This window comes from Leptopilina boulardi, unplaced genomic scaffold (assembly GCF_019393585.1).
Source record: "Leptopilina boulardi isolate dan_hultmark-lab unplaced genomic scaffold, ZJU_Lbou_2.1 LbouV2_51, whole genome shotgun sequence".
NCBI lineage: Eukaryota > Metazoa > Arthropoda > Insecta > Hymenoptera > Figitidae > Leptopilina > Leptopilina boulardi.
This window is the reverse complement of record NW_026137996.1, coordinates 152,418-177,511: the sequence shown is the minus strand read 5'-3', so window position 1 is coordinate 177,511 and position 25,094 is coordinate 152,418. Positions and strand designations below refer to the sequence as shown.

Below are 25,094 nucleotides of genomic sequence, written 5' to 3'. Positions count from 1 at the left end.
TTAAAATTTAAATCTAATTATCTAAAAAAAGATAATTAAATTAATTAAACGTGTTCGATTTACTTAAAAAGGTTAAATGAAACGTAAATTTTTTAAAAAAAAAAAAAAAATCCTGACAGTTATGAAAAGAAAATTTAGATATTGCATAAATTTTCTTATCCGTAAAGAAAAAGAGTTTTTTTTTTCAATGAAAACTGACACTGAAAAAGAAACGTTAAAAATTTTATAGCAGAATAAGGGATCAAGGGAGATGAAATGCGTAATTTAGAAATCTCACTTTCATCCGAGAAGAAGAAAGATAGTGGGGATCAGATCCACAACCTCAACTGACAGGAATGACGTACATTCTCTGTTCAACGTTAAATCCTTTTTCTCTCATCGTTTTATCTCACACTTGTTAAAAGAAATGAAATTTCTACTTTTCAAATTAAGTATATTTATTTATGACTCTTTTGCCCTATATGGATGTGTATAAAACATTAATGAACTTTAATTTGAATATTATGAATTCCGTTTTTTTTTTTACTCTATTTTAACATTTTTTAATTTAAATTAAAATTTTAAACAGTGACCTATACTACTTAGAATCTTTAAAATTAATATAGTTTTTATTAATTTAGAAATAATTAAATTGTGTAGATAAAATACACAATTGAACGATTTATATATAAAACAGTCTGACCTCAAATTGACTATAACTACTGAAATAATTATTTCTTTAAAGTTAAGGGGAAAGCGAATTAGTTATTATCTGTAACTAATTAATTTTTTTCTGTGTAAAAACTAAATAATTTTATCTAGTAATTTTTTGACAAAAATTTTTCCTAACCGGAAATTTATATAAAAAAAAAAAAAAATTTTTTGAGTACATTACCACTTTCGAATTGACAGATTTTGAAATTGTTCAATTTTCGACTCACCTGAAACAAAAAAGAAAAAAAATCATTCATTAATTATCCATATTTGAGAAAAAATACAGATATTTTATTGATGAAAGAAAAAAAAAAGAATTGAACATTTAAAACTAAAAGCGAAATACAAATACGAATTTTATTTTTACATAGTTTTTCCTGTTTGGTTTTCTTTTTTTATTCTTTTTTTTTTTAACAAGATGACGGCTGTAAACATTAAATTGAAAGTATGGTCGTGTTGACCAGTGTCATTAAGATGATGTTAGCAGAAAAACAGTCATGTGAATGTTTTTTTCATGTTAACGATCAAAGCAAACATTTTTGTTACGACGCATGGGATCAAAACCATGCATGTAGGTAGAAAGTAACCATTCACGTTGTGGATTTTGATGGTTATATTCGCTCGTTAAATCTCCCATTGATTTCAAATATCTATCTTATGCTTTCATTCGTGTCAGATAAGATTTACTTATGACATGCAAAATGTATTTCAGAATATACATTTTTCACTATATTTTTCCAAATTCAAAAAAAAAAAAAATTCTTTTTTATTATTTTTAAATATTTAAAATTATTATTTATTTTTTAATATATAAACTAATTATTATATTTATTTTTAGTATACAAATTTTTATTTTTATTTATTCGTTATATTAACCATATATCTTCAATAGTGAAATAACTCCGATTGAATAAAAATTTTATCTCTTGAATTTATGTTAACAAATTTACGTCTTGTTGACTCAATATTTATTAGTTTGTTTAAAACATTTCATTCAATGTGAAAATTTCAATTCTCCATGTTTCAATACTTTTCCAAAAACAAAATCAATTTTCAATATTTACACTCTCTTTTCAGTAGTTAAATTATTATTCAATTTATTATTTTAAAAATGTGCTTTAAAAAAAATGACGATATCTCACGGAAATATATGATTCGACAAAAAAAAAAAAAAAAAAAATTGCCAATTGAAATGATAAAATAAAATGATTACCAATATTTCCATCAGTTCATAAAATAAAAAATATTTCTTTTTATTCCTTTGAGGGAATGAATTTAATATTTGTTTAAATAAATATATCTATGTATAATGAAAAATAAAAAGTGGTTGTTTTAATCATTTTGACATATTTTTTTTAAAAAAAAATAAAAAACAATTTCTAGTTTTTATAAATATTTGAATATTTTTTTTTTTAAATTCTAATATTAAAGGAAATATTAAGTATTAATTTGTTTCACTATTAAAGTGAGCGCTTTGTAGAAAATAAAAATATAGTTTTTTATAAAGAGCAAAGGTCCTTTTTTTTAATTTTCAAAGAGGATCTTTATCCCTAGAGAAAGTGGCAATTTTATTTGTCATGGTGCATGCGATTAGTCAATGTCAAATGCGTTTAACATCACGTATTCAGGACAATATTACCTCCCTTGAAGGGAATAAAAATTTAACTTATTTTTTACTAGGAGAAAAATTTCCCCATAACCATTCCTTAAGGAATTCTCAACAAGCTCAACAAAATATCAAATGTTCACCTAGATTTATTGAATTTCCTGGCAATATTTTTCAACACCATCAAAAAAAAAAAAAAAGAAGACAACATTTTTTCCTAATAATATTAATACATACATAATTATTACATTTTTTAATTAATATTTATTATTAATATAGATTAAATAAATGATTTTTATAAAATAGATGTATTTGAAAAATGTCTTCCTTAGTAAAAATACCATTGAATGACAAAAAAAAAAGATTCATAAAGACATCTCAATAAAGCTTTTGAAATTATTCACACCTGTATTAAGATGACAGGAGCACAAACATAAAAAAAAAACGTGAAATTTGAGAATTTTGGAAACAGGCAATTTCAAGAAGAGCCATATCATGTATACATATATATGTACATATATATACTGTGAAAATTCAATGCTCTGAAGAGTGCAACATTTCCTCGTTTTTCTCTGACTTACGTTTCCAAGAGAATAGCGTGGCATAATAAACGTGCAAGAATGCCCGTAAGAAAAGTTCGTAACCCGACACTATGCGCCATAAACGTGACGCTGTGGCTGCAACAGGGGTTTTCCCCTTCTGTATACTGTCTCTCTCCCTCTCTCTATAGCCGCAATGCAAGTGGCCAGCAGAGTGCTCGTTAAAACTTTTCGAGTCCTGAATATTTTGCAGCAAAGTGAAAGTTTTTTTCCCGGATTATCAAGGAAAATGTTACGTCTCGACTAATGAGACAGGCAAAGTGAACACTTCCATTTAAAATAAAAAAAAAACCAAAGCTACAAACTATACAACTAGAGATATGCAAAAAAAAAGTTCCACAAGTGCTTAATACTCCAACCCTTATTGTACCACTTGTACTTTATTATAATAGTGAAAAAAAATCTCACAAATTGATCAAAATTAACTGTCATTTATTAAAGAAACTTCTCAACGTTCGTATAGAAATATTTCTTATTTTCCAATAAAAAAAAATTTTACTGAACTTAAATTCTTTTTGAAACTAATTTAAAATTTTTTTTTTTTTTATTAACTTTTATATTCATCTTTGAAAGTAAATTCATTATTCCTCTTGTCTATAATAATCCCGAGGTGTAAAGTACTCTCTAAACTTGAATTAGTAGAAATTTTACTAATTCAATCAGTACTTTTCATTTTAACTGAAGTTTCAGTTATTTTTTCAAAATTTACTAATATAATTAGTGAATATACAAGCAATAGAAAATAACTTATGTAAAACAGTAATTTGTATATAACATAACCTTTAAAATTAAGATTTCAGTAGATTTTGCGGCCGCCGCCATATATTTATATTACTGATTCAATCAGTAATTGATATTTTACTAATTGAATCAGTAAATTTCTAATAATTATCAGTTGCTCAATTCTCGCTATGGCAATTAGTAGATTTCTACTGCTAATCGGTGAAATATGACTGATTCAGATTTAGAGAGTAATCTTTTTAACCCTAGGGAATAAGGTAGTCTTTTTATTACTCCCTGGAGTAAAATATCAATCAAGGACAACAAAAAAATTTCGTTTATTTGTTCTACACATACGGAGAAAAATGAAAAAACTAATAAAGTAACTTTTACTCTAGAAATAGTAAAATTTACTCCGAAAATAGTAAAAAATAGTCCGAAAATAGTAAATTTTACTATTTCTAGAGTAAAAAATGACAGAAATGCGCAGAAGCTGCGGACAGTTCCGATTTTACTTTTTAAAGTACTCTCTTAATTTGAATCAGTGAAATTTCACTGGTGAAATAGCTAGAAGTCAATCTATTTTACCCATTACCGATAATACAGATTGACTGATTCATTTAGTGAAATTTTCACTGGAAATCAGTGATATATGACTGATTTTCAGTGAAAATTTCACTAAATGATTCAGTAACCGACTTCTAGCTATTTCACCAGTGAAATTTCACTAATTCAAATTAAGAGAGTAGTAAAAGTTAATTCATTCGTTTTTCCATTTTTCTCCTTTCACTGAAAACAAATTTATTTGATTCAAATAAACAATTGAATATTATCAACAAATAATTATTATTTGAAATGTTTGTAATAAATACAGAAATTATTGGTTAAAATACAATTTATTTAATTCAATTATTTAATTTCAAAAATTATTTACTAAATATTTTATTTGATAATAGTCAAGTATATTCGTTAAATTTGAATCAAGTAATGTTTTTTATTTTTCAATGCAGAATGATTAAAATAATTAATAAACAATAAAATTGATATTTATACGTGAAATTATTCGCTCATTGAAAATCTACTTTTTATCAAAGTAAAGCTACTCTTCATCAATATACTTTGGAATAATATTATTTTTAAATGCTTTGTTAAGTGGAGACTTGTAAAGTTGTCGAACACTTTTCATTTGCTTTGGTGGCTTAAGAGAGAAAGAAATGATTGAAAGTGGAATTCCCGATGAAGAAAAAGGGACCTTCGGTTAGAGTAAAGTTGCACGTCTAAAAGTGGTAATGGCAATACTTTACTGTTTCCAAAGAGAGAAATAAAGAAAGAATGAAAGAGAAAAAAATAAAAGAGAGAAAGAGAGAGAGAGTTGTTTGATCAACGTCGTTATCACTCGTTTATATCCTTCGTGAGAGAGAACTCGTCGAATATTCATTAAAGTTTTTCTCAGAATGAGAATGTCGACTGCTTGGATTAAAGGAATGGGTCGGAAGGGAAAAGAGGAGAGGGAAGTGATGGTGGTACAATCGAAGGGAAGCTGGCATCAAATTGATATCGAATAGTGAAGCTGCAAAGGGAAATTAGTTTCAATGAGTTGCAGGTGCAGACTGAGATAGAACTAATTGTAAGAACACGTTCAAACTATATGCAACTGAATTCAAGAATAGTTTATGGGTAAGGTAAGGGAGGTTTCTGAGAAAGTTGCGTAAACTGATACAGTGTGACGAGAGTGGGACTTTTTTACATAATTAACTTTCACCTGCTGTATTTTAGACCTTCTCACACCTTATCTAATTAGACTTTATCAAATTCGGTTCCATCAAATTACATTTCTATCAAGTTAGACTTTCATAAAATTAGATTTTATCAAGCTAAATTTTACGATATCAGACTTAATCGCATTAGATTTTATCAAGTCAGACATTATCGAGTTTGATTTTATTTAATTAGAAATACTTATTTGATTAAATTTTACCTATAGGCTAATTAATTAAATTTCTTTAAATGATTATAATTAAATGAATTTTGAAATTTTTTCCGAAAGAAAAAAAAAGAAAATTTAAATTAGCTTCTAATTAATTACATAATTAATTGTTATTTTTGAAGTAAAATTTAATGAACATGGAGAAATTGCCGAAGGGAATAATATAAATTTAATCATTGGATTAGATAATGTTTTCTGAACTAAATGACTCGTCGATTCGATCAGGCGTAGAGTGAAACTTTACCATCTGAAAGCTTAAGTAATTCATGGCCATTCAAGCTTTCTCTAACCCATCGAGGAGGCTTTTACAGCCTTCGATAAAACGAAAGTCTTGCTGGGCCCGGATTTATCAGCCTCAAAAGTACCCTTGATCGAATAAATTCTATGCAATAAAGCCACACTATCTCAAAACAGTTAAAAAAAAAAAAAAAAACAGAAAAAAATTTTAGCTCACATTTTTACATCTTTCAATACACTCTCTGTTAATTAAACAATCTCCTCGAATTTACAACAACATATCGAAAATTCATTTGTCACTCGTGAGAAACAAAACAATAAACTATATTTTGCTAGGAAAAAAAAATTTTTTTTTTTGAAACAAATTCTGTTTTGAGATTGTGAGGTCCTTTTGTGTTCTATTTAAAATAAAATAGGTGTATATGTGGTACTGAGTCCGATTATAAAACCCATTAAAAATTAGTGGTTGACTCCGCAAATTTTCTACGCGGATGTTCTTCATGATAGTGGCTCGCGGGAAGACGTCTTTTCACTTTATTCGCGAGGAGATGAAAACGGGTACTTATCAACTGAGATTACTTTCCGGGAGTTGAGGGCTAAGGTATAGGGGTCGCTGAGCTCAGATTGCGTGGAACTAAGAATATTACGAGTGAAATATTAACATTAGCACATTTCAAAAAAAGAGAGAGAGAGAGAGAGAGAGAGAGAGAGAGAGAGAGAGAGAGAGAAAGCTAACTTTTACATTTCTTTCCACCCAAGACATCCTTTCCTGTCTACATAATCCTTCCTGTATATATATATATATATATATATATATATATAAAATCTTGAAACATATACGCTCCTTGTACTCGTCAAATATTACATATTTTAATCATTAATTATCGAATTTCTCGAAAAATATTTTATTTACTTTTTACTCTCAAAATTTAAATCATTTTTAAACAGTTTTCAAAATAAAATATAATTTATAAGATAATATTCGAAATCTTCAAAACAAAATTTATTGATATAATGGTACATGTAACAAGCAAATGTTACAAGTGTTATTAGGTTAAACATTACAAGATGAGATATTTCATGATATCGACCAATGAATTATCTTGTACAGACAGATGTCGGATGATCATTGTTCGCTACTCATCAGCATCCGTTCATTGTACTGTCATCAGAGGCGGATCCCACAGTCTCGTTCTAAAGGGTGGGGGGTGGAAGAGGGGTGAATAACTGAATTGTCATTAAACCCTATATATATATATACATATATATCTATCTCTCTCTCTCTGTCTCTTTTCATTATATTCGACAATTTAAACACTACTTGTTTGAATTTCACAAATATCCATTGTTCAAGTTTAGACAAAGTAATACCTGTTGACTAAACATCATTGTCATGAAAATAGATCGTTTATCAAAGTACAATTTACATCATTTTCTATTGTGACAATAATTTTCCATTACAAAATACGTCAAGTGAATATTAAATATTAAATTTATAAGGATTTTTCATTTAAATTATTTATGTTAAAATGAATTTACTTTTCCAATTATACAATGTAATTAAAATCAACACAAAATTATGACAATTAAATTTCTAATTATAAAATATATCATTTTGACATTTGTAATTAATACATAACATTAATTAATAAATATATTATTGTTCAGAAATACAATTACATTGGATAATAATTTACCCTACATTTATATTCCAACCAAAAATTGCCAGAATTCACTATTGAAGCGTTCGCCAGTATTGCGCCAATAGTCAATTTTTTGATAAAAACTCTCTAAATCTAAATTATTGGAAATTGAACTACTAATTTAAAATGGAACTTTCATTAATTTTTAATTATACTTTTTACTAATAAAACTTTAGTAAAAAAAAAATTTTTTTATTTTCAAAATCTTTTTTTCCTCCAACAAAATTGCAACATCCCAACTTATTGGAAAAAAAAAAAAAATTAACAAGAATTGTGAATGTTTTTCTTTTGATATTATATCTATATCAGTGAAATGTAAATAAGTTCGTTATGAAAATGTCACAAGGGACATATACACTGTGGGACAAAAGCCCTTTGAGCCGTGAATCACAATTCATGCATTCCAACTTGGGACCAATCGCGTAAATAGCATATGGCAATGAATTATGCAGCTTGTCATATCGCAGTGAGCTACTCATCAAACATAGACGAGTATGCACACTCACTAGAGGTAGAAAGACCCCTGTTTGCATTGCCGTACAAATGCACCAGGCGAATAAACGAGCCGTGCACGATTGATGGACCAAATTAATCTACAGGTAAAATCGATTTTCGAAATCATAATTATCGCTTAACAGTAATCAACACCGCATGCAGGCAATGAGTCAAAATACTAATACCAAATATTCAAATTATATATACACACACAACGACCTTTAATTTTACAATTATTTACGAGAAAATTGTATACAAATATATACCCTTTGACAGATGAACGTAAATATATTTATATAATCAAAGGAAAAAAATACCACACATCCACAAAATTCACACATCAATATGTTTAATAATTATAAATCAAATATTTAAAAAATAAATATCAAATTTCCCCTTTTGAGGTTTGATTTAAAATTTTTTTTTACAAAAATGTTATTACATTTGAAATATAATATATTATATTTCAAAATGTTTTTTTTTTTTTTTTTTTTTTTTGTCAAATACAGAATTTATTTATTATTGATGGAAATAAGATTTAAGGACAAGGGCAAAAAAAATTCATATTTCTGGATAAATACTTGGTTTGCTTTTTGAAATTACAATGACTTGGTGTGGATCTCTGGAGATTTGACTGTTCGACGTTGCAACGAGAGAGTATAGGGTAAAAAGAAAAAGGGGAAAAGACAGAATAAAAGGAAGACAGCCAGTGGCAAGGGACGACATGGAGGACGGACCGAAAGTTTACTGTACTCCAGGGAAATGGAAGGCGATACAAGTTGCACGTTCGCACTTACCAATTGCTTGCTTTTCGTTTTTTTTTCTCTTCCTTTCTCTTAACTATTTTTAGAAGTTTACACCTCTATAACATCCGAAGTATCGTATCTCGTGTTCTCTTTATATAATGACAAATAATACAATATATAACTTTATACTCTATATTTTAAAAGACTATATATACATATATACCTACTTTCAAAAGAAAAAAAAACCACTAAATTAATAATCGAACCGTACGTGACAGAGAGAAATTTTAACCAACAATATTTGTAAAAAAAAAAAAGCAAATATTTATTTAGAGGAGAATAATTCTTTTTGATAAAATAAGAAAGTTTAAAATGATAAACAAGAAAAGCCTAATTAAATATGCAAATAAGGTCATGTTAAGTCGATATAATAGTTGGATAGAGGTTAGGAGGAAATGATGGCAATTCACAAATAGTGAAGTTGAATATTGGAATGGACCACTCTTGTGGTTACTCCGATCACATACCTTTTAAGCTGTGTGTTAACCGCAAACCATAAAGCGTTCTAGTGAATGTAGCTGCCATACGATTCCACGTATAGATGCCTAGTTTAAACTAAACTACGTTTATCGCTTTGTGGTTGAAGTCTCCAACTAGAAGTTAAAACCATTCCGCGAGGATGGTTGTTACCACTGATATTAGCCAATCTGTCCTTTAATCCCTTTTTGCACAACTAAATTCAAAATGTTTTCCAAACTGTTTTCATTGACGCATATATTGTTAATAAAAAAAAAATTCTTTATATATTTTTGTAAGAAATTTTTTATTTATTAACAATTTCTCACATACAAGAGGAAGGAGAAAATAGAAGAAAAAATCTTACGTCTGACTGCAACTAAATTTTACTACTAATGCCAAAAATTTAATAAGAAAAAGTCTGATCTGACTAAAACTGACTTTTACTACTGCTATTGATTAAAAAACCTCTGAAATTTTCTGTCTGACTGAAATTTAGTTTTACTACTAGTCATTCCAAGAATTTGAATTTTGTCTGACAATTGAGGAAAAATCTTGCCTGACCGTAACAGACTTTTACCACTAATGCCGAAATTGTAACAAAAAAAGTCTTGTCTGACTGAAACTGACTCTTACTACTTACAAAAACTCTGAAATTTTCTGTCTGACTTAAAAGTAGTTTTCCAAGAATTTCAGTTTTGTCTGACAATTAAAAAAAAATCTCGTCTGACCGAAACAGACTTGTACCACTAATGCCGAAATTGTAACAAGAAAAGTCTTGTCTGACTGAAACTGACTCTTACTACTTACAAAACCTCTGAAATTTTCTGTCTGACTTAAAACTAGTTTTACTACTATTAATTCCAAGAATTTTAGTTTTTCTGACTTTAACTGTCTTCTATTACTGAATCTAAGAAACAAAAAATTCAAAGCAATTATTCTTAAATTCAGTGTATTATTTTTGTTCTACTAAAATTTAATGATAAATTTCATTAAAAATATTTTCAAAAAAAAAAAAAAATAATAATATTTACCCTCTGTCGGTATATATTGTCTTTTAAAAAAAATAATATTGATGTGTATTTCTAAAATGTCAATTCCTTTGTGAATAAATTTAACCTACACCAATGGTTACTTAATCAAATGAAAAATATTTGTGAGCGGAAGCAATGTATTATGCAAGTAACCACTTAATCTTAGCTCTCACACTTGGAGACATTTAAGGCGCGATGCCAAGTTTGAATCTAATGTTGAAGTCAAAATACGACATTTCTCACAAAAGCTCCTTTCATGCTTCATAAATAAAAATAATATCTCTCTCAATTACTTTTTGCTAAATTGTTGTCTCATTCAATGGTATATATATATATATATATATATATATATATATATATATATATATATATTTAAATTTAATTTAACGAGAGTTTTGACAGTTATTTATCGACAAAAAAATAATTATCGAAGATACGTCAATTTTAGCTTGTTAAAATTTAAAATATTAAAGAGATCATCATCGTCTTGACGTATATTAAACAATGATTTTTAATTAACAAAATTTACCAATTCTGAGAATTTAGTCTCGCATAAAATTTGATTCAAAAAATCGATTTGAGTTAAAAAATGAATCAATTCAGTTTGAATCAAATACAATTTATTTACTTCAAATAATAATTTAGTTAAAATATTTTTTTCCAAAAAATTCAATTTTTAATGTTATTAAAAGAAAAAGGTACGGCAAAAGTAAAGAGAAAAAAAACGTCTGATTAGGAAAGTAGAAGAGAAGATGTATCACATAAAGAGAGATATATGGTTTTAAGTAGTAAAAAGTAGACATGAAATTTTCAGTAGTACTAACCAGTAATGTAGGCAGACTTTTTTTTGAGAAATAAAAACAAGACTTGGGTATGTCAGACATAAAAATTTCAGTAGTACATATCAATGTTAGACAGTCAGAAGTAGACTTTTTAGTAATAAAAAACGAATTTTCAAAAAGTATATATATATAAACTAAAACATTAAGAAAAAACATATTTACGAATTCAAAAACTTCTAGTAGTACAAAATATAATCAGACACAAGATTTAGGCCTTTATTCCGATGCTAAATTTTTTATTAAAATAAAAATCTAAAAATTTTACCAAACAAGAATTTTAAAGCAATAAACCAAATGCATCAACACACCTTTTGTGAATACGTGACTAATTAAAAAGCAAAAAAAAAAATAAACAACGATATACCTCAATTATTTTTTGGAAAAATGTTTCACAAAAAAGAAATTTCCTTGAAAAAAATATTAAAAAAAAAAAATTCATCAAATAATAACGAAAACTTTCTTTTGCTTTCAGGTCTCGAGTAAAAATACAGTGAATCATCCGCCAATGCAACCAATCAACCCCTACGGTGTTGCCATTGTTCCCAACAGAATTGGATTGCGAATACAAGCTGATGCAAAGCATCATGATCGTGGTCGTAGTGAAGTCAAAATTCGATGTATAGCAAAAGTGGGTTCAAAAAATTACGAGACAGAGAAACGAGTTACAATTTATCAATTGGATAATCAAAGGCTGCGTGCCAGTGATCTTAGAGGAGGTTCCTATTCAATTCGCGGTGAAATTTTACCCGTTATCTTACCAATTTTCTTGGCATTATTTTCAACGTGACCTGTACAAGAGGGCAATACAATCAGTCGATTTTTTTTCTAGACAACGTGATGTCAGTATTATTTAATATACTCGTTTCACGTCGGTTCAGTGTCAGTCGTCCGATCCTTCGTATATATATATATAAATAAAAATATTATATATAAATACAAAAGTTAAAAGAAAAGAAAGAAGAAAAAAAAAACCTTTAAAAATTAAGAGTTATAAATTTGTAAATGAAATTCGATGTTGAATGAATGTGAATAAATGATACCATAAGCGTTTTACATGATGAGATGAGATTAAAAAGTATAATCATTATTCTCAATTTCAATATTAATTTAATTTATTTATTTGAAACATTTTTCCCTGAGAAATAATTGATTTCTTTTTTATCTAAATCTCTTAAAATGAATCAACGAAATTTCAAATTAAGAGAAAATAATTACAAACAACGCTGTAATAATATTTATCAATTTTTCTACTGAAACATACAGTCAACGAAAAATTAGAAAATGTTTTTTATATCCAATTTTTTTATTTTATTGCAAAAAAGTTGTTTTTATATATATTTACTATTTATATAATTTATATATATATATATAATAATAATGAAATAATGTTTTGGGAGAGAAAGTGATGAATTGATTCCATATCAAAGTGTGTCTTTTTCGGTAAGTTTTTGTCACCAATTATAACCGCTTAGAATTATTATTATTATTATTATTGTTATTATATAGGTATATTTGGATGGCAATAATTCTCATCAAGCGCCAAAAAATATAATGTGTTAAAAAACAAATGTTTTATCAATTATCTCCAAACGTTATGTATTTTTTTTCTTGAAAAATTGTTAATAGAGTTATTATTGCTATCCAATTTTTGTAAATAAAACAAGAAAAAAAACTGATTTTTCCAACGATCAATCTCATCGTGTATATAATATATTCAAAAAAAAACCTTTGAAAGTTAGACAAACTATTTATTAAAAAATGCGGCCAACGTTTTTCTGTCAATTTTAAAAGGGGTGGGGGGGGAAATATTATTTTTCAAAAACACAATTATTATTAATCCAACGAAACATAACGAAATTTTGCACACATTACTAATTATTATAATAATGAAAATCGTTGTAAAATTAAATAATTTCCAAATTGAAAAAATAAAAAAAAAATTTAAAACATTAATAAATACCGATAAGTATATTCAAAAGTTTTAATCAAATTTCCCGCCCAAGCGAATTTAAATTTTCATTTATTAAAACAATATCAGGAGTTTAATTTTTTTTTTCTCGTCTAAAATGAAATGTAAATGCAGCGCATAATTTTCAACTTTACGTTATAAAAAAAAAAAAAACTGAATACCAACTTTTTCCCCCGTTTCTAAATTTGTTAAACACAAATTAAACTTTTAGAAAATATAAAAAAAAGGTATATTTTTAAAACGAAAAAAAAAAATTAGAAAAAAATCGGCGTTTAAGTTTAAAAGAAAAAAAAAATTCTCCACCTCTCAAGGAGGATTGCTTCTTGACCTAAATGGATGTCTTGCCAGTGATTTCTTTATCTTTCTCTCTCTCTCTCTCTCTTTCTCTCTCTTTCTCTCTCATTCTCTATTTCTAAAGTCATCTTTCTACTCGTGGAAATTATTTTCTGAAAATCCTGTCGCAGACACGACTCGTGGTCAAGTCAAGATGCGGAGCAGATGAATCAATAAGAAAGTCAGCCATGTCAAAACCATTACTCGATGTCCCACGAATGTAAGTTAAAGTGTTCGCAGAAAGACGGTAAAACGTTGGCCGGAAAACTGTGAAAGAATTCACGGATTCCGTTTTACAGTTCGCTCGGCTGCTCCTGACACTGAGACCGGAGATATAGAAGAATAAAATAGACAAGGGAGAAGTCGAGATTTTAAAACTTATGGAATGAGAAATAGACGTCAGTTAAAAAACAAGAGGAAAGTGAATTAATTTTAAAACTAGTAATATAGTTAAAAATGATAACGAATAAAAAAAAAGAAAAAAAGAATATCAACTCAATGAAAACTGAGAAATAGAAAAAGGGTTGATAAAAAGAAGGCTCTCTTAGAAATATGAATATAATTTAAATTTATAATTCGAAATTACTCTCCAAATCCGTTCTTTAAAATTCTTTAAATCTATTTGGTTATATGGAATAATAAAATATTATTTTATACAAAATAAATTAATTTAATTGTCCAATAATAATTATTATAACAAAATTTAAAAAGAAAAATTTATTATCAAATATTATTAAATGTTTTAAGTCTGTAACTGAAAAGGGTTTTTTTTTTTAAACAAATTATAAGACAAAATTACAGTATTTTCAATTTGAAGAGTCGAATTATAAATTCTTTTTTCCAAGCAATTATATTCTGTTTGATAAAGTATCAGCAGATAAAACTTTTTTTTTTTTCTTAAAAAGAAAAAGAACGTTGTTTACAGGAAAATATTTGTATTCAAGAGGAAATCTCCGTAAAATCGACCCTCTAATTGCTTCGGAAATAACATTTTCCCCTCCAAAGATAATAAGGGTTAATTTCAGAAGGGTTACAGAATTTCTATTATATTTCTCATTAATTTTGATAATTTTTTTTTTCTGTTAACAAATAAGAAATGATTTTCTTCTAATTTGTTTTAATTTTAATAAATTAAAATAAAAAATAGAGAACGAAACAAAACACACCTAGTCATCATTTTTTAAAAAAAAACCTTAATTATAAACAATTTTTTCTCTTTAATAATTTTAATTGCTTTCATAAACTGAAAATTCAAGAAAATTTATTTTATCTTTTCTATTTGAATTTTTTGAAACAATTTGTAAATTTTCCAGACAATTTTTCCCATATACATAATTAATTATACTTAAATTTTCTCATATATATATGTATATCAATTTTTATTGCTACAAAGACGTAATCAACTAATTAGCATATTTTGTTAATTATTCAAACGCTCGAGTATAGAGAAATAAAAGCAAAAAAAATTAGAACACGAGAGAAAGAGAGAGAAAGAGATAAGAACAACAGAAAATATAAACAGAAAAATGAAATAGAGTGAAGTGTATATAAAAAAAAAATTGAAAGAAAAATGTAATGCAAAAATCGAAAAACTATGTAAATAGCTGAAGGAAGAAAAAAAAATCCACGAGATGGGGAAAAGACATAAACGTAATAAAGAAAATAATAAGAAGTAGCAAGGTGTGAATAAAAATATGCGACTTAACGCTGCGACTAATGTCGCTGCACATATCACACAACACCACCGATAAATTTTCCTCTCAAAAAAAATAATGTAAAAAAAAAAAACTCATCTAGACACTATCTAACAAAAGCAAAAATATACACCTCGTAAAATAAATACACTCATATAATAATATGGAACAAGTCAGTAAAAATTCCAGTAGATTAAGTGCCAAAAGAAACGCAAGATTTCTCTTCTATGTGGGAAGAGGGAAAATGGACAAAATGCCATATTTTTTGTTATAATCATCGTAATAATTGTTCTCACATATAAATAGAAGAATATATACGTGGGCGAACAAAACAATGATTTATCCTTTGAAATAAAAAAAACACACCGAGAACAGGAGTGAAAAAAAAAAATTTTTTTTTTTTAGGGTTAATGAGCAACTTTTTATGTCGAAAAAGCACACCTATTAAATATAAGGGCAATTTATGCATTGCACTGTTCACGTTCGCAAATTACTACCGCGCTGTTATGAAGGTTCGTTGGGAGCTTTCAAGTTCCAACTAATAACATATACGCGCTATATCGCTTCTGGCGACATGAAAAGTGAGCGAATTTATTATACCACTATATTTCGGAAAATGTCCTTATTATTTTCATTAAACGTCAATTAAACATTTTAATAATAATTTTTTTTTTTTTGTAATGTCATTCAAAAAGAACGGTCAAGTGGCTGAAAATGAAAAGTAGAAATTATTTTTTTTTTCTTTGAATCCTTAATTTTCCTATTTCGAAACTTCAACACTGAAAAAAGGGTTTGGTATTGACAACCAAACGTTTAGTTCGTATTTAAGCAACCAAAATTTTTTTGTTGAATCAACAAAATTTTAATTGTCTGAATCAAAATTTTGTTTGACACAATCAAAATTAGAAAAAAAAGGATTTTTGTTGTCCTAACTAAAATTTGGTTGGGACAACCAAAATTTTGTTGATTCAACAAAAAAATTTTGTTTGCTTAAATACCAACCAAACGTTTGGTTGTCAATACCAAATCCTTTTTTCATTCAACTCCAGACATTTCGATATTTAATTCCACAAAAGTGAAAACCATCTCCTAATAATTTGCAAATTTTTAAATCTAATTCAGTTAAAATTTTAATATAATTTTTTGCACTAAGAATTAAAATACCCAAAAAAATGTATTTCTATTTGTTTATTAGACAAACTTATTTAATTTATTGCAAAAAGTTAAAATTTTAATTGTATTTAGAGTGTATAACCGAATTATCAAAAAGTAAAATAAAAATTTCAATATGTGTATAAAATATTAATATTATATTTTAATCATTAAAATATCGTATAGTAAAATAATTGCCTCTCTAAATTTGAATTAGTGAAAAAGTCACTGGTCTCAAATTAGTCGATAAATTCTAGCTATTTGAATCAGTAACATTTCACTGATTTTCAGTCAAAGTAATTGATTCTCCAGTGAAATGTCAATGAAAACCACTGATTCAAATAGCTAGAATTTAGCGAATGATTTGAGACCAGTAACTTTTTCACTGATTCATATTTAGAGAGTGCAATTTTAATTCATATAGCAAAAAGTCAGTCATTGATTAAAATTATTAAAAAAATGTAACAAATAAACATTTTTTTTTTTTTAATATTTTCATAACAAGGAACAAAGTACGAAAAATAATCATGTAAAAACAAAAGCACTCACTTAGAACTCATTTTAAAATACCGTTTTTAACCATAATAATCAAAAACAACTGCTCCTGAAAATGTTTTTCTTTCTCGACATTTTTCCTCGACCTTTTGCTTCAAACTACTTAAATAACGAATACACCCGTACATATATACCAGTCTGCCTATATATTTATGTCATGAAACATTTTCTCGCTAACATTTACGTTTTTCTTTCACTTCTTCATTACCTTATTCGTTTTCCCGGAAATTTTATGACTGTGTAATTAAACATCAAGCTGGCAATATATACATATACCTATATATATATATATATAAAAAACACAAGTAAGATCATTCTTAGAATCGGCTTTTTTAAGGCGCCTCCCTTTTTTTTATGTGAATTTAACTTGGTTGTAGCATTTTTTTTTTTTACCACTCTCGCAACTTGTTTTATAGTTCAATTATCAAGCTACGTAACAATGTACAGATTGAAGCACTAAAAATTTCATTTCTGACATGCAGGCGATAAAGTACATCAGAGCCTTCGTAGAATACACCTTTTTCTCTATTTTTATTATTACCTTTTTTAATTTCTAGGTAGAAAGTCTCTGTCTGGAAGTTAAGTTTCCTCATTTTTTTTTTCTTTTTGGTTTTTTTTTTTGTCACGAAAAAAAATCATGGTGAAAATGAACACAAAGAGATCGTTTCTTTGACATTATTCTCGTCATTATTATTTTTATTTTAGCCGGTCTCATTAAACTTTACCCAGAGAACTTTTTGTTTTATAAACAATACAATTTTCTCTAAAAATATAAACTTTTTGTCTTGCAACATTTTTTCTTTTTTTTCCCCCTAAGTGACATTTCTTTTCATTTCACCCCAATGGGAAACTGCCACGAGTAACCATTGGCGTATTAATGGCCCAATGATGGGAGCCAATGAAAAAACCATTGGCACCCAATAATGGACCATTATTGGTAAAGTCATGGGCTGTCCACGCCGATGCCAATGATTGGCAACCATCATTGGCAAATTATTGGCAACCAATAATTAGCCAATATTAAAAATTTTAATAATAATTTAAAAAATCAATAATTTAAAAAAAAAATTATATTTTTATTATTTTTTAATAGTTATTATTATTATTATTTTATTTTTAATAATTAAATTAAAATAAAAAAATGGTCATCAAAGTATTAGTGAAACTATTTCTTCCAAAAAAGAGTTTGTCTCAAATCCAATTAATAGAAGAGACATCGGGCAGAAAAAAATTTCGACGAGAAAAAAATTTTAGATCACTGCTTATATACCAATCAAGTGGCATCTCAACTGCGAGAATCAGTGATGTTCGCCCTCCCTTTGCGGCGTTGAGTGAACTAAAGTCCAGAGCTGAGCCATCAGCGCAGCGCGGGAACATTTAAAAAATTTGATTTTATTAGATATTTTATTTTATAATAATTAACGAATTATTAAGTATGACATTATGTTATTAATAATTATTAATGACATTAATTATTTATTAAGTTAATTATTTGTCATATTTAAAATAAAATAAAATATCTAATAAAATCAAATTTTTCAAATGTTCCCGCGCTGCGCTGATGGCTCAGCTCTGGACTTTAGTTCACTCAACGCCGCAAAGGGAGGGCGAACATCACTGTTTCTCGCAGTTGAGATGCCACTTGATTGGTATATAAGCAATGATCTAAAATTTTTTTCTCGTCGAAATTTTTTTCTGCCCGATGTCTCTCCTATTAATTGGATTTGAGACAAACTCTTTTTTGAAAGAAATAGTTTCACTAATACTTTGATGACCATTTTTTTATTTTAATTTAATTATTAAAAATAAAATAATAATAATAATAACTATTAAAAAATAATAAAAATATAAATTTTTTTTTAAATTATTGAATTTTTAAATTATTATTAAAATTTTTAATATTGGCTAATTATTGGTTGCCAATCATTGGCATCGGCGTGGACAGCCCATGACTTTACCAATAATGGTCCATTATTGGGTGCCATTATTGGAATTATATTGGCATCCCTGGCTCCCATTATTGGGCCATTAATACGCCAATGGTATTTTTCCCATTGGGACTGTCCAGATAATAGAGACAATTTTTAATTTTTTAAAATAAACACTTTACTAAAGTTTCCATTAATCGGAAAATTTATGTAAAAATTAAAAATTCCTATTTCTACAAAAAAAAGAAACTTCCAAGTTTTTTTTTTTTTCAACCAAAAATTTTGTTTTCTTTTAAACAGCAAAATTTCAAGCGCTTTACTTTCGAATTTCAACGGGTTATTGACATTTTCGTAAGCAGAGTGCTTGAATCCGATTTGAAATTTTCAACGGTGTGATCGATATTTCAATTTTACGGCTCGACGAACACAAAAACCATGCGCTTTTCGCCAGTCCATCCAAAAAGTAATCGGACTCTTTGTACTTTTCGGGTTTTCCTACCCAACCACACGAGATCACTGTGGAAATTCTATTTTCGTCAGGAATTCGTCACTTGACAACGAAATTGCTGTCGAGAACTTGCACAATCCCCCCCCCCCTCCACCCGAAACGAAACAAAGAGCGAATAAAGAGGACAATTGCTTTGCCTCCTTCAAAATCTTTTACGTGCGAAATATTCCACACACAGTCATGTTTGAAATTTTTATAAAAGACGAAATTTCCACCTCCAAGAACATATAGTACATTCCGTTTTCTATTACCTTTATAACACTACAGAAAACTGTACTGGAAACGTTACAATTTCAAATATAAAAGGAAAAATGTAAATTCCACACGAGAACACGTTAAATTCTTTTACAAATCATTCATTTGTTTCGGTTATATTAGAAATAAAATCAAAAATAAAATTATTTTACGAATTTTTTTACAAAATATAAAAACAAAATTTCCCAATATATTTTTTCAAATGTATATATATATATATATATATATATATATATATATATATATATATATACAATAAATCTGCTCTTTGGAATATTTTCAATTGACATTTATATTTATGATTTTATATGATTTAGGTGAAAAAATGAATTTTAAAGTGGGACAAAAAAAGAAGAGAAAAAGGTAAAAAAAAAAAAAATGAAAATGAGATGGTACACTGAAAAAAAAAATTATTTGATTCAAATACCGGTGTATTTGGTTATTATCAAATAAATATTTACTTGAATCAAATATTTTTTATTTGAAGCAAATATATAGTATTTGAATCAAATATTTCAGTATTTGAAGCAAATAACATTTATTTTATTTAAATAAGAAATATTTGATTCAAGTAAATATTTATTTGATAATAACCAAATACACCGGTATTTGAATCAAATAAATTTTTTTTTCAGTGTATAAAATTTCAACATGCATGTGCACTTTGTGGAAAAGCATTAAGTATCGAAACTGTCAGTGAAGAAAATTCAATAAATCCCCTTTTCCTATGGCAAATCCTTTTTCTCAGTGTCTAGCAACGTTACGTTAGTACCTTATGGTTCTCACTATTTGCGCTATACTTCATGCCTGTCAGAAGGATCTGCTGCAGTCTTGAATTCAATAGAAAGTTGCGCCAGAGAGTATTAACAAATGACAAATCTTTTTCCAACTCAAGAAAACAACAAAAGATAACACAACTTCTCACACATATACACACATACTTCCGGTTGGGGGAGGAAAAAAAAACACACACACACAATCACTTATTTCATATAATAACGTTGGTCAAACGTCAACCAGATAAAGTTACATTTTGTAAACTGACTAAAAAAAAAAAATGCTACCGAGTCCACGACTTTATATGATAAGAAATAAAATATGACGATTTCTTCCATTTTTTTTTGTTTTTTTCGAAAATTTCATATTTTTCCAAAAAAAAGAACCATATATACGAGAGGAAATTTCTATTATTTATATACACACACGAGTTTTGCGCATGAATATTTTATTATTTACACCGGAAAGGAAATACAATATTTCGTTTCTTGAATTCATTGTTTTTGTCGCATTTAAACCAGGATACACACTGCTCCTGGCACTTTTGTACATAAATATCCTACGAGTATGAAGCAGAATCATGTAAAATGATCAAAGTGAAAATAAAAAAAAAAAAATTATTATACGATATAATTATCGAGGAGTTGATATATGTAATTTTTAAACGAAAATAAAGTATTTTAGCGAGTGGAAAAATTTGTATTATAAACTTTTCTATAGTTTATTTATATAAAAAATAAAATTTTTTACTTTTTGAACTTTCTTCAATTACAATTAATTTCATATAGTATCCAATATTAATCATTTTATTCTTATTTTTAATAAAACAAAATTTTATTCAATTTATTACAAAATTAAATTTACAAAATTAAATTCTTAAACAAAAATAAAAATCAATCAATACTATAACTTATTTATTTATAATTTAATTTATCTATAAAAGAAAATTGAAAATTCGAAGAAAGACCAAAAAGTAAATAATTGTTATAGTTAAAAAGAAAGAAAAACTAAACGAGGAATTGCGAAATTAATCAATTTATGTAATGATGCTGCAGAGAGAGAGAGAAAGAAAGAAAGAGCGAAACTGGAGAGAATATTCTTCGTTTTTGACACACTCAATTACTTATCTTTAATGATAGTTATACGTGACGATTCCACAGACCACAAGGACATGAAAAAAAGATGATAAGAAGTAGAAAAAATTGCTGGTATGGAAAATATCGTGCGAAATGAAAATTGCAAAAACCTAGGAAACTGTTTTTTTTCCCCAAGTTTCAAGCACGATATTTTTACATTGAGTATAAATATAATACTATGTGAATATATTAAGCAACATATTATAGATTATATTATAAATAAAATAAATTATAAATATTAAATATATTCATTACAGATTTAAAGATTATATATACTAATTGATATATAATATATATGTATATATTATATATATATTATGTATATTATTATATTACACATTATGTATTATATATCGCGATAAAAATTTTTTGCATATGAAATAAGATGATCAACTTTTTTCGTAGGCTAGTTTTGCGTTTTATTTTTTTTTTCTTAATATTTAAATTAAATTAAAAGAAAAAAGAGAAAGACATTTTTTATTTCGAATGAGCGCGACGAAACGAAAGAAAAGTATGTGCATGTACCTGCGTGAGAATTGATAATCTCACAAATTATAGTCGCATTGAAATAGAATTCTTCGAAATTATTATATTAATAAACCCTGTAAATATGTCGAATTATTATTTTACCGAAATATCATCCTTTATAACTCAGTAAAACAATACATTTTTTTTTTTCATTTTATATAAACACATTTTTAATGAATCCCCTTTTTCAAAAAAAAAAAAAAAATAATAATAATATATATAAATACAAAATTCTTTGTTGTACATTTTATGAAAATATATATATATATGTATACACTTTACTGAGTTATTGAAGTCGATATTCCATTGAAAACGTATTGCAATGAATTATTGCTGGCCGATGAAAAACAGTTATGAGTTCAAAGCAGTTGTATAACTACAAAACAAGCTCAGAAAACGAATTTCAAATTTAATTACAGAGCTGCGGAAAAAGTCAACCCGTTATTGGAAACTATTTAAAAAAAAAAATTGAGAATTGTTGTTACGAAAAATATGAAAATGCAATAGAATGAATAGATGTGCGCTGGCGTTGTAATAATAAGAGATATGAAGAGAAAAAAAGAGTCAAAAATGGATTTAAAGATCCATTTTGTTCGGTATGTCCTTAACAAAAAAAAAAAAAACTGATTTAATAAATCCCTTCATCACAAAATTGGTCAATTTTTTCATTCCTTTTCTTTCGAATGTTTTCCCAAATTAAAATTATTTTAATTTAAAACTTTATAAAACGTCTCATAAAAATTATTACCATTTTTTTTTCTATAAGAATAATATTAAAACTAAAAAAAAAAAGAAATTTTCATTCTTCGTGAGATGTCAAGAATTGGAATTAACAAATGTAATTAAGTCGTCGAGTGGCTGTTGTTTTATTATTCAAGAAACGAGCGAGTCTATATAAAAAGAATTAGGAAAAAAAACGCTTACAGTGTCCTGCGACTTGTCGCGTAAACAAAAGCGAGGGTCCCGATAAACTGGATTTTAAATCCAAGTATGAAACGTGATGATGTTACGAAAGCGACGAGAAGCCGTTGCAACAAGGATCTGCTTTACGAGACGAGATTTTATCCTCTCGTTCCTTCGGGCTCCAATTTTCTCTGAGAAAATATCCAAAGCACTGTATACGCGAAAGTAACTGTCTCTCTCTCTCTCTTTCTCTCCCTCACTCACTCTCCTCATCCTTCCTCTTGGAAAAAATAAATCTGCCTAGCCTAGAACCTAGATGACCCTAAAAATCCAATGGAGATTGCAGTCACTTCCAATTCGGTCTCTTTACGGTTTCTTTATGCTCTCTACAAAAGACTACCTATTTTGATAGGCCAAAACGACCACGTACTAGGAAAAGGTCACTTGATCGAAATCTCGATTGCACACACCCTTAATCGCGAAAAAAGAAAAACTACCAACAATCCTTACTTCAATTTCCTATTTTTTCTATTTCTCCAATTTTTAGTGGTTTCAATAATAATAATAATAATAATAATAATAATAATAATATCACGACTGCAATTCTTTGAGATACAAAATTCATTTTTGACATTTACTTATTTATTATACTTGTTTATTTTGGTTTTTTTAATAATATACTAGTAAAATTTTATATCAATTTCAATTAATGAGTTTCAATAAATATCGCTTACATATATTATAGTAATTAATTATAGTTTCGTTTTCTACTCTTCGCAAAATTATCTTTAATAATAATCCTTTGAAATCAAAATTGTATTGAAAAATATTAAATATCTGTTTTCCAAAAAGGAAAAAAACCTTGTAAATAAATGATCCTTATGACTGGATTTATATGAAATATAAAATTAATTATGAACCTTTATACATACATATATATATATATAGCAAGTGGCGCATAATTTATCATGTTTACATGCGCCACTAATGGGTGGAATTTAATATTAGCATTTATTGACATGACTTATGAAATAGAAGTAATATGACATTCAAATCGAAATATTATTGTGCATAACTAAAATATAATGTGCACATGTATATGAAATACATTAAAATACGTGACCTCGTTAACGTAATACATAAATATACTATACAAATGGGAATCCAGAAGTATCTATTTGCAAACAAATTATATATATATATATTACAGATAAATATATAAAAAGTGGTAAGACCTCTATTGTATGTATTTACTTTCAATGTGAAAAAACATTTTTTTCCAATTCTCAGAAAAAGACAACTTTTCAAAAGGCTTTAATAAATTTTTCAATCGATTGAAATGAAATAATAAATACACTGAAGAAATTTTTTTTTTAATAATCGGTTACATGACTATTATCAAATAAATATTTACTTAAACCAACAAATTTTTATTTAAATTAAATAATTTCTGCACTGAAAAAAAATTTATTTAATTTAAATACTCGATTACTTGACTATTATCAAATTATTTATTTTTGTATCAAATAATTATTATTTAAGTCAATTAAATATGGTATTTGTTTCAAATACAAAAATTATTGGTTCAAATAAAATTTATTTAATTCAATTAAAAATTATTTGGTTCAAGTAAATATTTATTTGATAATATTCAAGTAATCGAGTATTTGAATCAAATAAATTTTTTTTTCAAATGTGTATTTGAAACAAATACCATTAATAATAATTATTTGATACAAATAAATATTTATTTAATAATAATAATCAAGTGACGGAACAATTGTTTCAAATGTATAATAATTAAATTTTAAATCTAATAAATAAATAAAATTAATTATAATTCTCTTAATGAAATAAAATTATAATTAATATAAAATTTTTATTAAATAAAAATTGTAAATATAATAACTAAAATTTCAATTATAGATTTAACACTTTAATTAAAATATAATTATTAAATAAAAATTGTTTCACATTAAACGATTTAAAATAAATTAACTCCATATAAATTATATTCCACTTGAAATTCTTTCCAAGAGAAAACTATATGAATTTTAAAAAATAAAATGAAAAACAATATGAACGTTAAAAACTTCAATTGGAATCTAAACAATAAAATTTGAAAAATAATTAAAAATAACAATAAAATAGATGCATATGCTAAAACACGTGTATTGC

General features: G+C 26.6%; 1 protein-coding gene and 1 long non-coding RNA gene across 2 annotated transcripts in view; one reads left to right on the top strand and one right to left on the bottom strand.

Annotated features, from left to right (window-relative positions):
* LOC127289953 (junctional adhesion molecule 2A-like) overlaps positions 1-18,132 on the top strand; it is a 166,913-nt gene extending 148,781 nt beyond the window's left edge. Inside the window, exon 5 of the mRNA XM_051318286.1 lies at positions 11,651-18,132. Within this exon, the coding sequence (XP_051174243.1) occupies positions 11,651-11,965 (315 nt within the window). The 3' untranslated portion in view covers positions 11,966-18,132. The remainder of the gene's footprint in view (positions 1-11,650) is intronic.
* Positions 1-25,094, bottom strand: part of LOC127289957 (uncharacterized) — a 155,110-nt gene that overhangs the window by 104,193 nt on the left and 25,823 nt on the right. The window lies entirely within an intron of this gene.